General features: G+C 38.3%; 1 protein-coding gene across 1 annotated transcript; it reads left to right on the top strand.

The window, feature by feature from the left end:
- The first annotated feature begins 15681 nt into the window (after positions 1-15681).
- Positions 15682-17856, top strand: LOC139738235 (uncharacterized). The gene is made up of 4 exons (XM_071648891.1): positions 15682-15778; positions 16435-16587; positions 17251-17492; positions 17733-17856. The coding sequence occupies exons 2-4, from the start codon at positions 16585-16587 to the stop codon at positions 17803-17805; spliced, it is 318 nt and encodes a 105-aa protein (XP_071504992.1). The 5' UTR covers positions 15682-15778; positions 16435-16584; the 3' UTR covers positions 17806-17856.
- Positions 17857-18530: the final 674 nt, after the last annotated feature.

Below are 18530 nucleotides of genomic sequence, written 5' to 3'. Positions count from 1 at the left end.
GTTTAGTTCATGTCTCGTGCATTATTTCATAAAATAACAACTACTAGATCAGACAACATCTTGGGTATGTAAATTAGGGTCAAAGGTCATAAATGTTTCATCTTGTATCTTAGTGAATACCTGTCCTATCTTTCCCATATTTTCCACACGTATAGACGATGTCGCGAGAATCATTTCACAAAATAACCACTATTTCATCAGATGCAATCTTGGGAGTGCAAAGGTGGGTCAAAGGTCATATGTATTCATTGCTGTATCTTCGTTATTCAGTGTATACAGAATTTGGTACCAAAGATGGCAGATATGACTCCCTTTTCTAAATGAGAATGCAAACATCACACGGCCAATGTCTCTAAACACAGATGAAACTTGTATGGTCATGCCTATTGCGATCAGGACTCGAATCATTGATAAAACAAAAAATCGGATCACCTTAATTTGTCAGTGATGACAAATTACAATCTCTAGTTAGGTGATCCGAGTATCCTCTCGGATCACCTTCTGTATCTGTACGGATTCTTTCTTCTTCTTTTTCTTTATTTCTCCCCAAAAGTTGTGCAGAGGTTAGCTCAGAAAGTCCGCTGCCTGTCAATTTCAAAATTATATCATGTATGCATCATGTCCCAAAGACGGCAAATCTAATGTATCATTGTGATCAGTCGACCGTGACGTCACTATGACGTCATTATATGAAAACACATTCTCAATCATATCTCATCAATGAAATAGAATTTTTCAATGAAATTTACGTCACATATATTTAAAGTTATGCGCATTCTACTCATGTTCTAAAAATTCATATTTTCTCTTAAAACGTGCGCGTACGCGCGCGTTGAAATATTTGTATGCTCCAATCGAGCTCAAAATTTTTTTGCACACGTTTCAGACCATTTGGAGCATTTTTTGAAAAATTGAAAAAATCGGACGGACGCGTACGCGCGCGCGCATATACGCACGCACAGCTCATATGCAATTGAAATTTCCAGTTTTTTCACTTTGATCGCATGTCTGAAATGTCAAGGAATATTTATACCACGTTTCAAGTCAATCCGACTCAATATGACGTCATACGGGGCCGTCAAAGTTGAAATTCCGCGCGCGCGTCAATGGCGATATACAGTGCAACTATGCCAAAAAACTGCCAATTTTAAATCCGATTTTACTCGTCAGGATGGACGGTGACCCCCCATTTTCTTTACATATATTGAAAGCTGATGAGTTGTACATGTCATTTCATGGGTAGGCAATGCTGACAAAATGATTAAAAGATATCAAATTTCTTAATAAAGTAAAAAAAGTAAATTTTCAAAATGACGTCATCAAATTACAAGTTTACTCGAGCGTATCTCACTTATCCTCTTCCAATTTTCTCCCATATTTCAGTATGTTGTAGCTTATGAAATGTTCTTTCATTAATGTAAAAACAACATTTTGATTGGATGACGTCATCGCCTCGTAAAAATGGATTGAATGTATCCTTGTAGAATTTGACCAGTTTACGTGTTATCTCTATGGGAGAGCAGTTTTTCTGGCAGTGAAAATTGACATGACTCTCTTTTTCGAGCACTAGCTCACTTTTGCTTCGGTGAATTTTTCCCAGATTTTAGTATGTTGTAGCTGAGACTTTGGGCTATCGTAAGTGTGCCCTTCATTTTTTCATACGACGTCGGCATCACGTCGAAAGACTTGGTTGAAAATGGCACGTGGCTTCGATGCAGCGTCATTTTGCTTAATACACAGGGCCTATGGAGCATGAAATAGGTCATTGCATAGCGCATCCGACTCGTAATCCTAAGGTCCCTGGTTCGAGGCTCACCCCTGCCAATATTTTTTTTTTCATTTTTTTAAACACTTTTTTTCTTCTTTTTCTTTAGTTAGTCTTAATCTCCCTTCCTAACTTTATCTTTTTCTGATTTTTTTATGCTTCTCCTTCAAATTTCTATAAAATAACATATTTTTTTCTTTATTTTTCTTTCTTTCTACTACTTTCTGTGCAATAGATGAACAACAACAATGGCTATCAATCCCATATTTTGCACATGTTTAGTTCATGTCACGAACATTATTTCATAAAATAACAACTACTTAATCAGACGCCATCTTGGGTATGTAAATTAGGGTCAAAGGTCGTAGATGTTTCATCCTGTATCTTGGTGAATACATGTCCTATCTTTCCCATATTTTGCACACGTAAAGACCATGTTACAGGAATCATTTCATAAAATAACTACTTTTTACTCAGATGCCATCTTGTCTGTGCAAAGTGGGGTCAAAGGTCATATGTACTTCTTTTTCTATCTTCGCTATGACGTATTATCTCTATGGGAGGGAATTTTTTAGATGTGAAAATTGACATGACTCTCTTTATCGAGCACTATCTTACTTATGCTTCGGTGAATTTCTCTCAGATTTTAATATGTTGTAGCTGAGACTTTGCACTATCAGGACTCGAATCATTGATTAAAAAAAATCGGATCACCTTAATTTGTCAGTGATGACAAATTACAATCTCTAGTCTTCTTCTTCTTTCTTTATTTCTCCCCAAAAGTTGTGCAGAGGTTAGCTCAGAAAGTACTCTGCCTATCAATTTCAAACTTATACCATGTATGTATCGTGTCCCAAAGACGGCAATCGAACTAAAATCAAAGTGATCAGTCGACCGTGACGTCACTATGACGTCATTATATGAAAACACATTTTCAGTCATATCTCATTAATGGAATGAAGTTTTTCAATGAAATTTACGTCACATATATTTCAAGTTATGCGCATTCTACTCATATTCTCAAAATTCACATTTTCTCTTGGTACGTGCGCGTACGCGCGCGTTGAAATATTTGTATGCTCAAATCGAGCTCAAATTTTTTTTGCACACGTTTCAGACCATTTGGAGCATTTTTTGAAAAATTGAAAAAATCGGACGGACGCGTACGCGCGCGCGCATATACGCACGCACAGCTTATATGCAATTGAAATTTCCCGTTTTTTCACACGTATCGGCTGCCTGAAATGTCAAGGAATATTTCTACCAAGTTTCAAGTCAATCCGACTCAATATGACGTCATACGGGCCCGTCAAAGTTGAAATTCCGCGCGCGCGTCAATGGCGATATACAGTACAACTATGCCAAAAACTGCCAATTTTAAATCCGATTTTACTCGTCAGGATGGACGGTGACCCCCCATTTTCTATACATATTTTGAAAATTGATGAGTTGTACATGTCATTTCATGGGTTGGCAACGCTGACAAAATGATTAAAAGATATCAAATTTCTTAATAAAGTAAAAAAAGTAAATTTTCAAAATGACGTCATCAAATTTCAAGTTCATTCGAGCGTATCTCACTAGTCCTTTGTCAATTTTCACCCAGATTTCAGTATGATGTAGCTTATTTAATGTTCATTCAAACATAAGATTACAGTGTTCTGATTGGATAACGGTATCACCTCGTAAAAATGGATTAAAAGTAATCTTGTCAAATTTGACCAGTTTACGTGTTATCTCTATGGGAGTGCAGTTTTTCTGGAAATGAAAATTGACATGACTATCTTTATCGAGCACTAGCTCACTTAAGCTTCGGTAAATTTCTCCCAGATTTTAATATGTTGTAGCTGAGACTTTACGCTACCGTAAGTGTGCCCTTTGTTTTTTCATACGATGTCAAAATCACGTCAAAAAATTGGGTTGAAATTCAGGCTTATCTTCGATGTATTGAGATATTTCTTTCTTTCTGCAACTTTCTTTGCAATAACTCAAGAAAAACGGCCTCTATCACTTCTATATTTTGCACATGTTTAGTTCATGTCACGTGAATTATTTCATAAAATAACAACTACTTGATCGGACACCATCTTGGGTATGTAAATTAGGGTCAAAGGTCATAAGTGTTTCACCCTGTATCTTAGTGAATACATGTCTTATCTTTCCCATATTTTGCACACGCAAAGACCATGTTACAAGGATCATTTCACAAAATAATCACTTTTTACTCAGATGCCATCTTGTCTGTGCAAATTGAGGTCAAAGGTCATATGTACTTCTTCTTGTATCTTCGTTATGACGTGTTATCTCTATGGGAGGGAATTTTCTTTAATGTGAAAATTGACATGATTGTCTTTATCGAGCACTAGCTCACTTACCCTTCGGTGAATTTCTCCCAGATTTTAATATATTGTAGCTGAGACTTTGCGCTATCGTTTCATTTCCTTCGTTTTTTCATACGATGTCGGAATTACGATAAAAAATTGGTTGAAATTAAAGCTTATCTTCTATGTATTGAGATATTTCTTTCTTTCTGCAACTTTCTTTGCAATAACTCAAGAAAAACACGCCCTATCACCCCCATATTTTGCACATGTTTAGTTCATGTCTCGAACATTATTTCATAAAATAACAACTACTAGATCGGACAACATCTTGGGTATGTAAATTAGGGTCAAAGGTCATAAATGTTTCATCTTGTATCTTAGTGAATACCTGTCCTATCTTTCCCATATTTTTCACACGTATAGACGATGTCGCGAGAATCATTTCACAAAATAACCACTATTTCATCAGATGCAATCTTGGGAGTGCAAAGGTGGGTCAAAGGTCATATGTATTCATTGCTGTATCTTCGTTATTCAGTGTATACAGAATTTGGTACCAAAGATGGCAGATATGACTCCCTTTTCTAAATGAGAATGCAAACATCACACGGCCAATGTCTCTAAACACAGATGAAACTTGTATGGTCATGCCTATTGCGATCAGGACTCGAATCATTGATAAAAAAAAATCGGATCACCTTAATTTGTCAGTGATGACAAATTACAATCTCTAGTTAAATTTTAGTCTTCGTCAGAACAACAACACGAGTGAAGTCCATTGAATCTGTTAGTGTTACACGAAGAAATCTGAACTAACTTTGTTTACACAGGAAAAAAAAAGGAGAGAGATAGAGAGAAGGGAATAAAAACCGATGATGAAGAAGTGGTGGACTTTGCTTACTGTGGCTCTTCTGCTGCAATGTTACCAAGGTAAGTGATAAATCAATTTACATAAATTCTGGAGTGCGTTATTTTATACATTAAGTCTGCTTCATTATGTGTTCCGACGAGGGCAACTTTGGCTGTCGTTTCTGAATTAGAGAAACATTTTGGACATCATTAGTTTTGTTATTACTAAACTCGTTTGTAGTTAACATCAGCCATCATAAAATGGGACAGATGTACAAGCAATGAGGTATTATTAATCGCTCCTATAACCCACCCCACTCTGAACCAAAGTAAGGTAACCTGTTTCTTACATTGATCGGGTGCATCGCGTATAAATCGTATGATAATTCCAGTATTTCGAGTCAACAACTTCAGTTTCAGCACACATGACACACTTGTCATCTCTACAAACACAAGAGTTTGTCGATAAGCCTGTCCGACTTTTGAACAAGCGTTGTACAGTAGGAAAAAATAACACTGATCAGACTGTTGTTCTATCTGGTTTCGATATTGCCGGAGTGTTGACTTTCTGAGCTCTACAACTTCATATGACACTGCATCACATATCGGCATTTCCACGTGATGTAAATGCACATAAACATAACAAAATACACATCAGCTTTTTGCATTCACAAAAGCCTGATTCGAGCATCCTTCAAACACATTCCATTCGCATTTGTCTTTCCCTCTCATCACTGCAAAACTTCCTAAAAGGGTATTGAAATCCAAATATACATGTGTGGTTTAATCCAAGGCATTATAGCAGGATATATCAGTGTAAAGTTTGAGGAAAAATAGGACAATCCATTCAAGAGTTAAGAATTTTTCGTCGTCTTAGTACTGGAATCGTTGGATATGAAGACTGTAACAATTCGTAATGTCACTATTATAGGCGGTGTATATAGACAATCAGACTAAAAGCAATTATTTTTTTCGTTTTATCAAAAACACAATCTGTCTCGAGGGCAATATGTTCCCTATATATATATATGCATTCCGAAAGAGGTAAGCCAATTAGTATTCTCTTTTATCATGACGTTTGAAAATTGATGAATTTTAATTGGATGCTTAATTCCTCACTTTGATTGACAAAGAGCAAAAACAAAAAAGAATGTATGAAAGATGATAATTTGACAAAATTTCAGATTAGACTTTAAAGCAGTAAGATTCTCTGAGTTGAATGGGAAGTTGTTGAAACTGAATGAAGAGATGACAAAAATTGGACGAAAAAACAACAACTTGTATCTCCTTTACACCTTCAATGAATGAAAATAGGAATGTGTATTCTCTTAACTCACAATCACTTTCCAGTAATATGAGACAAGATAAAAAAAGATAGCAAAGATAGGAGAAAATTAACGTTTTATTTTGCCTCCCGAATATAGGTCATGCATTCTCCACTTTTTAAAACTTTTTTTTTAAAATCTTACTGATGATTATATATCGGTAATGACAGATAAAGGAAACACACACTGGAGACAGATTATTATCGTTACTATACTACATAATTTTCTGTGTACGAATCTAGACAGGAAGAGCTAATTATTATGAAGTAATTCATTTCATTACCAAAATAACATGTATATTGTATAGACGATCATCTTAGAATTGTGCACTTATGTTTATGTTTGAATCAAAAGCTTTTCGTCATTCCAAATTCTGAAGAAATGCAACTGAAACAGTTCCTTTGCGCCGCACATCCAACTTGCATTAACGTGGACGTCAGTAGGTGGGCGATTGTAATAGTGATGTATAGTGAGTGGTATAGTAAAATACGCCTGTCTCATACCTTGAAATGACACTTTCAAGACAGTGCAACCCAATTTCGCTTTCAATCGACATTTACAAGTATACCCTGTCTGTCAAGCGAGAGTTGTTGAGACTTGTTAGATAAATTCCTGAAATAGTATATTCAAAAGAGGTTGATGCCTCATCATTCTGTCTCTTCTTTGCATTGTTTCAGTTTTGATACTGTTCTGCTTCAATTTGTTGTTTTATTCATCTATCTAACACTTTTAATGTATCGCTATGTTTCGCGATAAGTACAGAAGTATCCTATATGAGATCCAACATGTAAACCGTCAATTGATATACACTCAATACTGTTGGATGATTATACGGTATAGTTCAATAGCTTTGGTCTTAAATCTCTGATGAACTTGGATCAGTTCCCGCATGGACAACCATACTTACATGCATCAGACTTACACATTATCGGGGCTCAATGACGATGTTTCTGAGAAGGGAAACGTGTCTTTTTTTCTTTTTCTACAAGGATTGAACAACGAAAACGTCTCACGTTACGTTGCGAATCACTGTTTGATTGATGTAGTGTGTTTTGTTGTTGTTGTTGTTGTTGTCGTCGTTGTTTTTCAACGCATTATAGGTTAGGGTCAGTCGGAGACACGAGGGAAAACCAATATCATCACTGCACTGCATCAGATCCAAGTATCTTATGGGCCACTGTATAGATACATTATAAAAGAAGACTTTTATTGGTTTCTATATTTTTTGTCAAAACATTGCAATAAGAAGAAATATCATACGAACCATCACGTCATGAAGACATTTTGTTATCATCATTTTCAAGACAGGCGTCTTCGTTTTTCAAGGGGACACTGTGTCCCGGGCCCCGTCTTATAAAGCCTTCAAATCGATCACAAGTCCCCAAATCAATCGCAACTTGCATTGCAGCACACACAAAACTTATGATTGATTTCTATCACAAGTCTTTATAAGACAGGTCCCCGGAGAGAGTCACCTTCTCTCACCCTAACGGTTTGCCGGCGGAAGAAATACTAGCACCGTGGAGGTAGATTATTCAGGGAGGTGTGCTCACCTCCCTGGATCATTTTACACCTTTCTGTTATAGTATAACAGTGGAATCTCGTTATCAGAGGTCAGACAATGATAGATCGGATAAGTGAGATATCTGATATGACATGGTAATTTGGCAGGTCCCATTCCTTTCATTTTCTTTTGTTGTAACGAGGAAATTTTGGCAATATTTGTGGTATAGGCCTACATAGCCATAACCAAGTACACCAGCTCAGCAAGATTGAGGTTTCACATTACTCCTCAAAATAAGTTCTGCAATTAAAGTTCATCTTCATTACATATGACATCATAAGAAAGGCTGATTAATTATTTTTAAAATGACACCTGGCTATCACTAGCCATGATTGGGCATACCTTGATGTGCAAAACAACTGAATATGGGGACAGGTCAAAAGTGAAAAGTCACAACAAAATTTATTCTGCTTTTGATAATGTACTGTGTCGATGAAAAGACCACTGTGGAATAAGCACTGCTAATTCATGTGAGCACGTTCAAAAACTCCCATTTCCTACACATATAGATGATTATTTGGTCAACCTTTATCTTTGACTTTAATCTGCAGATACTACTGAAGATCTTGATTCATGGATGAAGCCTGGAATATAACGATAATTTCGCAATGCATTTTTTTTCAAGCACCTGCCTAACCTGAAAAGACAAAACAATGGGGATTGTACTGTTTGACACAACACAACACTTGTGCTCAAATTTTCACATTTGAGCTTTCCTTATACTCAGTCGTCAATATGCATTCCAGGAATGCATCAATATAAACAAGTGAGTTGTTATGGTATAGTTGTTAAAAAATTGCAGGCTTTCTTGTGATGTCACACTTGAATGAAGTGATGTAGTTGCGAAATATGATACATCAAACTGGAATTGCAGGACTTTTAGAGGGCTTTTGCATATACACATAATTCCACACCTTTCATTATATTCCTCTCATTCTTGGAACATTTTCCACAAAGCAATTGATCATCGTATAATGAACAGGTTTTGAGATTTTATTATGTGATATTGCTCGTTTGTATACGAGCTGGTACATTAGTCAAGATTAGGTGATTGCTGGCAGGCATTTATTTTGAGATGCTTATTTCAACTGACTTTACCATCCAGTGATGGCATCACGAAAGGCAAAGGAGTTCTTACATTAGTGGGTGGAGAGAGAGAGAGAGAGAGAAAAAAAAAGGAATCAAATCATAAAAAATCTGCGATGTATATTTTGATCAACGTAGACCTACTGACATCAGATAGAGGTCAATATGATTGGGATAGATGTCATGGGACATAGCCTACATTCAAAACTTCTTGTATATACACTTGTCTCATGTGCTCACTAATTCCACTATAAAACAGGTTAATATAGGGGTGCAAAAAGGCTTGACTCTTGATATTTAAAGATTATGACCATAGAAGACCACAAAGTATTCCGATATCCAAAACAGTAATGCAATCAATGATCATCAGATTTTTTCACACTTTTTTGTTTTCAGTTATCAATCTGACACATTGCGAATGCAGGGGAAAAGATAAACGCTTTTAGCATGCATTACTGTAAATCGGTTTTTTTTTTCAAATCAACATTTCTCAGCATCATAATATCGAAAGGTTATATGTAAACGATAAAAGTGAAAAGATTTTTTTTTTTTTTTGGGGGGGGGGTTAACTTCTGTAAAAATTATATACTTTGTGAAAACTTTCACTTAGTTCATGATATTCGTCTGCAATTGTTCCTTCAGCTTATCTGGTTTTGCGGAGATGCTGAATGAAACAGCAGCGAAAGTAGATAAAAATTGACGGATAAAGGACAATAGAATTAAGGGAAACAGAATGACAAGTGAAATTATCCTATAATGGAGAATAACAGCGGACAAAATCTCTTCATCGTGGGAGACTGAAATATGCATTATGCAATGCGCGAGACTTCCGATCACTAGCGACGAGCTCTTAACCAACTGAACCAGCCTGCGTATCCCAATATAAGCAAACCGAAAGCTCGTTAGCACCGCACGCTCACTCGATGTGGAATACTCAGCTGCGATAGAGGGGATATCCCGCGTATGCTATTTATAGACTCCTAAATGAATCACCACCGTACAATATGATGCGCCGATAAAAAGTCGCCTTCATTATTCTGACCGAAGTAAACGTGGTGTTCGCATCCTATCGAGTGTCATAAAAGGAGGGAAACATCTATGGGAGAGAGATTTAAGTTTTAGTCTTCATCAGAACGACAGCACGAGTCAAACCCCTCGAAACTGTTGCACCAAGAAATCTGAGCTAAAGTTGTTTGCACAGAAAACACAGGAGAGTATAAGAAAAAACAAGCCCGATGATGAATAAGTGGTGGTGTTTGCTTGCTGGGGTTCTATTTCGCTTTTGCCCAGGTAAGTGATTAATCAATTTGCATAAATTCTAGAGTGTATCATTCGACACATTTAGTGCAGCTTTGATTGGCATTTGTGAATTAGAGTACACATTTTGGACATCATTCGTTCTTATTCGATACATACTCAACTCGTTTGCAATTAACATCAGGCATTCGAAACTACTACAATCGGCGCTAGCCAAATAGATACAGAATGACACCGTGAGCAAAGTTCACAGATATCTACGCTCACAGTCAATATCCTACTGCTGTTTACACTCGAAGGCATCATTTGGTTCTCCCGAGACATTTTGTAGAATAAGCTAATTCTCACTCCTTTCATGACCACAATTTAATAAAGCCAAGGTGTTATCTGATACTTCCTTGATACAACCGACAAGAATATTTTAATGGGCAAATGTGGAAGGCCGGATACATAATGTGGGATCATGAAGCGGGCAACTTCGCAATAAAAAATCAGCACAATCAAAGGACTATATTCCAATCCCTGTACATAATTCTGACCGGTTGATTTCAAATAACAGTGTAGTGATTCCTACTATGTATGACTGAAATACGAAAAGCGTAGTGTCTGTTTAGAACTGATAATTCGCATCAAAAACAACACGCTTGATGTATATTCGATAGCAACGATGAGCATGACATTAATGACAATAAATTCCGTCACAAAATGGGATTATTATCACACTTTATTTTTCTTTCTTCTCGAAGAAACAGTGTAAAGTGTACCCTTAATCATCTGCATAGTAATGTTTTGTTGTATATAGCTCAGTGGATAAGACCACGGATTGTCAATCATGATGTTTATGGTTTGACTTAAAACGGCTTTGCCCCATGGAACTTTATACTCGTTGCCGATTCCTTTGGGTTTGGAGCGGACGCAAGGCCTTCGGTCCCTTGCGATGCTTCGCACGCCAAAAATAGGTGTCGCCAATGGGTACCGCAATGCGAGCATCCTATGGGATAGCTCAGAGGACAAACTTGCAACCGGTTTTGGCTGCGGATGCACTCAGGTCACGTTCCGTCTTAACCCAGGAATATTTTTTTTTCTATTTTGTTTAGGATTTCTCCGCTTTCCATCATATTATTGTGACAAACACTTTGAAGCCTCGCAGTAGAAAATCAAGACTCTGTTGACTGCAAAAAAAAAAAAAAAAAAAAAAAAAGAAGTTGTAAGCTTTTTTTTCCCCAGCTTAATTCTAGCTGAAGAAAAAGCAGCAACCGAAGAAAAATAGACAAAAATTGCACTGAATCGCATGGGAACTGAGACACGCGCAAGACAACCGGAAGCGACAGTGCTTAAGAGGAAACCCATAATGCAACTGTGACAGGGCTCTGCAGCGTGCGAAGAAGCTTTTTTTTTCTTTTTTGTTGCGTATTGGCGATACCAAGAGCTGCCATGATCGTGGAATTTTGGTTTCTGTCATCACACAATGTTTGCCATGAATGAAATAGTGGTCTAGATCGTGGGGTAATCGTAGCGCTCTCATTAGATCTTGAGATCAGTCGTGGCAATTGCCTTCAGCGTATAGTTTTATTTTTGAACCACTCTGGAATCGCATTGAGCTCTGGCAAACAATTTTGAAAAGTCCGAAACTTTTCTCGCCTCTTTACTATAGTCCCTACTGTCTAAAAGTTCTGGACGATTAAAAAATTGTCCACTTGGGAACTATGATGTATCTCTTTTTATTTACGATGTGCCATCCTTTATGAAGGAGAAATCGTTCCAACATCCAAAATTGCCCAACTCCATCGCGGTATGACAGAAAGACTACAATACTAAAATAACAAAACTGTCATAAAGATCAATTAGGGAAAGCGTCTTTCTACTGTAGCTCATATTTCTGTGATTCAAAAGAATCACTATTAAAGGGATGGCATGGTTTTTGTTGAGGTGGGATTCAGGTTTTAACTTTTTGCGAGATAACTAGAAGACACTTTTATGAAACTTTGAAACACACAATTCTAAGAACAATCACGGTTTATTTGATGAAATCGGTTGTGAAATGTGAGAAAAAATTAAATTTCAGCCATTTCAAAACCGATTTTCATCAAACTTTTAATTCCTCTTAGACAGTTAAGAATTGTATTCTCATTGATATCTTAATAAGTGATTTCTAATTATCTCGCAAAAAAAAGTTAGAATTTTGATCCCCATCTCAGCCAATGGTATACCATCCCTTTAATCTCCAATACAGGTAAAAAGCACATCAATTATTGAGAATCATGCAAGTAAACTCGCATCAAAAAGAGTTTCAGGTCATTATATACGATAAAATATGCCAATCGGTGTATGAGTGCGGCCATTTCTGGGAAGCATGAACAAAAATGCATAGCATCGTCCCGTGTCTTATTTCTCGTGAATATACACTTCTAGTAAGCGCTGAAAGGCAAACTGTATGTTTACTGTTTCTAATGCTATTGACGTCAAAACTCATATTTCTATAAAGCCACATAATAAAAATAAAGCTGTCCCGGTGGATTACCTCTGTGCAAAACCATTACGAAATCTACATGATGGTTTATTTCAGGTCAATATCTCTCTCAGCTCCCTACCCCGATCCTCACCACGCCCCACCCCAACCCCCCCCCCAAGTTATTAAACAGATCAACATTGCAGAAACGCATCAAGTTTTTTCAACAAAGGCTGTAAGCACATGACGTAGGCAGTCATACAGTGATATCATAGCTAAGAATGAAGTAACGTCCAGATGCCCTAAATTTAGGGGATTACCATTTTCATAGGCCACGGGGATGGCCCGCATAAAAAACAACAACAAAAAAACTTGACACTGTCGAGTGGTAATAAATTTCGCTCGAGTGTCGTCTCAATTAGTGATCATCTCTCGTGAAGTACAGCGAAGCGGACACCACTCTCGGAGAACTAATAGTATTTTGAAATCTGAGCAAAGCGTAGAACATCGACAGGTCTCATGGCGCAGTGGTATCGTCTGCTCGTGGCAGTGCCAGTATTTCTAGCACTTTGGCTCATCCCTCAAGGTATATTCCGCTTTTAGCCTCACGGTTAGCATTTTTGTTTGCAGGTCAATCATTCTCTTGTCCTGCGTGACTATCACACGAGAATAGTCATTACTCTGTTTTGCTTGTTTAATTCAATTAAACACGCGCAGACACACACACACACACACACACACACATCCATCATAAACATTATTCTGTAGTCCCCTCGTGATGCGTACCATAAAATAACTACTGTCGCTTCAAGTGTATAACTGTGTTACATGTGTTTAGTCATGATTAAGCATTTAACACATAATTGAGCTATTTCTCACATCAATTTCGAGAACAGCAAAGATAGAACGAGGAGAATGTTATCATAAAAATAGTATGACATGCCTTGAATAAAATTAAAAGTGTAGATTGAAATTTACAACTTACCTGCCACCCCTCCCCCGAGCAAGAGCCCAAAGCCAGCTTTCAGTGACGTAACAATATCACTCCTTGATACTGTCCCTTATTGGTTGGAACACGCGTTGCGAAATCCTGCGGGGATTCCCCGATCACTTGCTCAGTTGGCGATGTGCAATCGCTCTGCTTGCAAATTTATGCATCGCAGAGTAACGAAATGACGTCTTGACTGCCGCTGTGCACTCACCCTCGACACACAAACAAAGGTGAAATTTGCTGAACGTTGACTGACCTTGGGTACTAATAAGTGATTATTTGCGTGCATATCATGTGCATTACAATCTACTACTGTTCAAATTGCTTACCTCGATGATATAACATTTGCTTGCACCATCACTGGAATCTGATCTTTTGGCTAGATCGTCTGCTGGTGGGTGAGTCGTGAGTGTGTATTCGATACCTAAAATGGTTCTCTTTCCACGTCCCTGGTCTGTACACGAATGAAAAATGTATTACAACCTGTATTTGTACTGTACTGTATACTCTAACGCGAAATGCGTGTTTCACCAAAGGCGCGGCGTAGATGCTGCTGGTTCACGCGATCTGATCCTGTCGCTATAGACGTTGTTCACGCATGAACTTTACGTCGCGATTAACATAAACAAATCCGACAACGGTACATGAAATACATGTAGCCCTCTTCTACTACGAATACGATACATGCATCATGATGTTTCATTTCCCAAGACGAAAAGCTGTGGAAGAAAAAACTAAACAAAACAGTGAACGCTGTCCTATATATAATATGCTTCAAAACTGGTGTCTAACATAAACCTTTTTGTTGAATAGATCGTGTATATGTCACGTACGGAAACGAATCTGGCAGCGCCATCTATGGGTGCAGGCCTTAGTGTCCATCACATTAAAGGCCAAAGGAAGTTTCAGGGGATATTTTGTAGGAGTGAGCATGAAGGACACTCTTTTTTTTTCGCTCATAATATTTATGTATCTTTCAGACGGGAACTGACTTAGATATTGTTTATGATCCTCAAGATTGTCTCAGTTTAACCACAATGCCTGCATCTGGCGTGCGGAAGCTGGCACAGAACAATGTCTTTCCCCATCCCATCAGCTAATGTTAGTTGAAGTCTCTTCTCACCCAGCTCTTTCAATATCACCACCATTTTTTATTTCTGCCCTGTGTGGCTCATTTTGATATCCTGCCTTAACTAGCTGTCTGTCTAATGTCTGTCTCAGTCAGTCTGTCTGTCTGTCTGTGTGTGGTTATGTGTGCTCTAGGAACTTCATCTCTCGACAGACTCCATTTAACCTGTTGTGGACAGACTGATTTTGCTACAACACACATTTCCCACAGACACCTGCCCGAGTATACTCAGGACTCGTCCTCAATGGGTTAACAATTGCCACCAATCATTTGATGGTCCTGTGTCATACAGACTTGAGCATGAATTCTGTTTTAATTCTAATCCTATATACAATCGCCCATGGAAGTATAACGACTCAGAAAATGGCGCACTATGTACCATGTACTGTAGTGCAACATGAGATTGACACAATCTTACATTTGATTTATTTGCACTTGTTATAAACTGAGCCCATTCATGAATTTACAAAGTTTGTTAGTTATGTTGGTGCTTGCTGTAGTGTTAATATTCATGAGCATGCCAAAATTATCTGACTATATTGACTTGATACCCTTTGTGAGCACATCTATGCCAAACACAGAACAGGGGTCAATCACAAGGCCCCAATTTAATTATGGCATCATATGCAAATTTTGTAATGTATTCCAAACATACAAACACCCTGAAATCTTAATACATGAATATCCTCCACGTTCCTCCAAAATCTCTGCACATCATGATACTTGTAGTATAGGATAATAGTGTTCCGTCATTGTTTTACATAGCATTTCACATCTTAATGTAGGCCTACTGTACTGGTATGGTACATCAAGATGTCCATCCAATGCAAAATACAAATGTGCTCGCAAATGGCTAGAATTGATACTTTTTCAGAATGATGTGTTAATCCATACAGGTACAAGTAATTTGGGCTTCTTTTCCTTTTCAACATAGCTGCAAGCCAGATATGTGGAGGATTCCCCTACAATGTCACTAGGGAGCGATGCTGTGGCAGCCGTATCCACTTGATTCCTCAAGAACTCGGACGCTTTACATGCTGTAAGTGCACTGTTTACTGTGTACATTCCATCATTCGTTGCCTCCAGCTATTTTTCATGGAGGTTCACATTTTCATAGAGCTATAAAAGTTTATCTATGCTTAAGAATCGCACTGTACAGGGGAGGCCGGATCTAGGAATTTTGTAAGGGGGGGGGGGGGGGGGGGGCGAACAATATTTCTGGTGCTACTTCTGGGTTTCATCTCATTTTTTTCATTCATTTCTGTTGTTTTAACAACAAATAAAGAGGGGGCGCGCACCCACTGCACCCCCCTCTGGATCTGCCACTGCTGTATGTACTGGTACCATATTCTGTTGCAAATCTTGTGTGTTAATCAGAAGAAAGGATTCTATGTGTCCTATATTAAGATTGCATAGATACGGGGAATTTTTTCACTCCATTTGGCTGCCTGGTGATCAATCAAGTAGAAATATATTCTGGCATACTTGTCTGTAAATGATATGAAGCTTGTAATGACCTGTTTCAAATAAGATCATAAGTTCTCACACATTGACCAGTTTTGATGGGCTGTACTTGAATTCAAAGGCATTTTGTTTTCCATGCAGGTTCAGTTTTTCTGTATTATTATAAAAAACGTATTGGATGAATGATTAAAAAGTATTCGAATGACTTACCCCCTCACTGGCTCTGTTTAGGTGGGTCTGATTTATTGCCAGCTGATGGCACGTGGGAGTGCTGTGGCGGGGCAAAGCTTGAGAGCGGTACTGGATTAGCATGCTGTGGAGGAAAAGTCATTGATACGGCAGACAAAGTGTGCTGTGGCAACACAAATCATACAAGAAAAGATGGTGAGTTGAGCCATGTTTCTCCAAGATCTTCCTTTTTGTGGAAGGCATGAGGCACGTACATATGTATGTAAGAGAAAGAGAGAGAGAGAGAGAGATATTAAAGGAATATTTTGTTTTTCAAGTACCAATATGGAGAAGGATACAGGGGTGGACCCAGGAATTCCATAAAGGGGAGGCACAAATTGAAGGGGGCACAAACCCCGTTTTTAAAATTTCTTTTGTTTTAACTAAAGATATAGAGGGGGCATGCGCCCAATGTGTCCCCCTCTGGATCCGTCACTGGGATAGGTACTTCAAACAATCTTATAGTTATCCCAACAGTCAGCTCATTGTGATAGATATTATGTATTATTATTGTATTACCAGGTATTTTAGTAATAATTATATCATTTCCAGCACTTTCAGTACTATTCACTGATATGAGGCTGTGGTGATCATATATTGCAATTCAATCTGTCTATAATAACCACCAGAGTCTAGTTGCTGCAACAAACATGAAGCCATTAATTAAAACCCTCACATGTACAGACAGACAGACACACATACACACACACAGATAACTGAGAGAATTGATATTTATTACAATTACATTATTTCACTGTGTGAGGATGAAATTTATTTTAACCAAGGCTAACCAGTGATATGTGTGCTTCTTTCATTTAGGCTATGAATGCTGTGGCAGAGAATATTATAATGCAAGCCATCAGACCTGCTGCAGAGGACGCATCGTCAACGGCGTTGGCTCTTGCTGTGGAGCCACTCAAACGTATGACCAGAGCACAGAGCTCTGCTGCCCCTTCCAAGGCAGTCATCTCGTCCATCGAGTCGGAGAGTTTGAAATCCTGCTCGGAGAGGCACAGTGCTGTGGCGACACATGGATCAATTCCACCAGCATCTGCTGTGATGTAAGTATCTGCCTTTGTGATTTCCACAGTTTCACTAAGTTTTCCTTCTATAGATGTCAGAATGCACAGTTATAGAAATACCATGTACATTTGTATGTCCTTGAGGGAGTTTGCTTGATTTCCTTATATATGTGTGCTGAGGCTACCCCGAGCCGGGTTTCTTTCCATTCCTAAGTGATCTCAGCAATGCCATAGGATCAGTCTTACTGTTATCAATGTTGTTCCTCTGTTCAAATGCAGGGACAAGCACATCCAAGAGATGGGCCAACAGCATGTCATGGAGAGAATGTGTTCAACCCTACAACCCATCTGATCTGTGGAGGAGACCTGCATGCAATTGTTGAAGGAAAAAACCAGTGCTGCGGAGGCCGATATTCAAGGCCTTTCAATCCTGACGTAGAACCTTGCTGCTCGGACTCCAGTTTCACCTCGCCTTTTAGCTGTTGTGGCGTGACTGGATATGACCCAGCCAACTCCTCCTGCTTAAGCAGCATAAAGAGGTTGGGTTTCCCCGAAGTCTATGGCGTCGGAAATCTATGGCACATTTGCGGTGGAGACCTGTATCCTAAAACATCACAGATTTGCTGCAACGACATCACATTTCCAAAATATGCAGACTCAGCTTGCTGTGGGTCAGGTTAGTCTTTATTGGATAAGTTTTGTGAATTATTTCGATCGTTGTAGACAGGTGGCCACTATAGACAGGATTATTCACATGGCTTTTCTCTTTGGGGATTTTTTTTCAGTGGCCGTATACAGCAGGTGACTGCTGTAGACAGGTGGCCATTATGACAGTTTTGACTATATCTATTTACTAGAAATTTCACTACACTAACTGTATCATGGTTGAATTGTTTGTGCGTAATCTTTTATTTTATCATATGTTTGTGTCATCTCTGCAATGATTTTAATATAATGGGAACTGCGATGAAACAAGGTTGCTTTCACATAAATTTCATCCAATTTCTTTTTCCCTTTGGAAGCCTAACATCAACATTTCTTTGTTCTTTCTGTCCAGTTGGATGAAAATGCTTCAAG

This window comes from Diadema antillarum, unplaced genomic scaffold (genome assembly GCF_040938485.1).
Source record: "Diadema antillarum isolate AM-2024a unplaced genomic scaffold, OU_Dant_1.0 seq00000731_RagTag, whole genome shotgun sequence".
NCBI lineage: Eukaryota > Metazoa > Echinodermata > Echinoidea > Diadematoida > Diadematidae > Diadema > Diadema antillarum.
The sequence above is the reverse complement of the archived record's forward strand: the minus strand, read 5'-3'. Positions and strand labels throughout refer to the sequence as shown.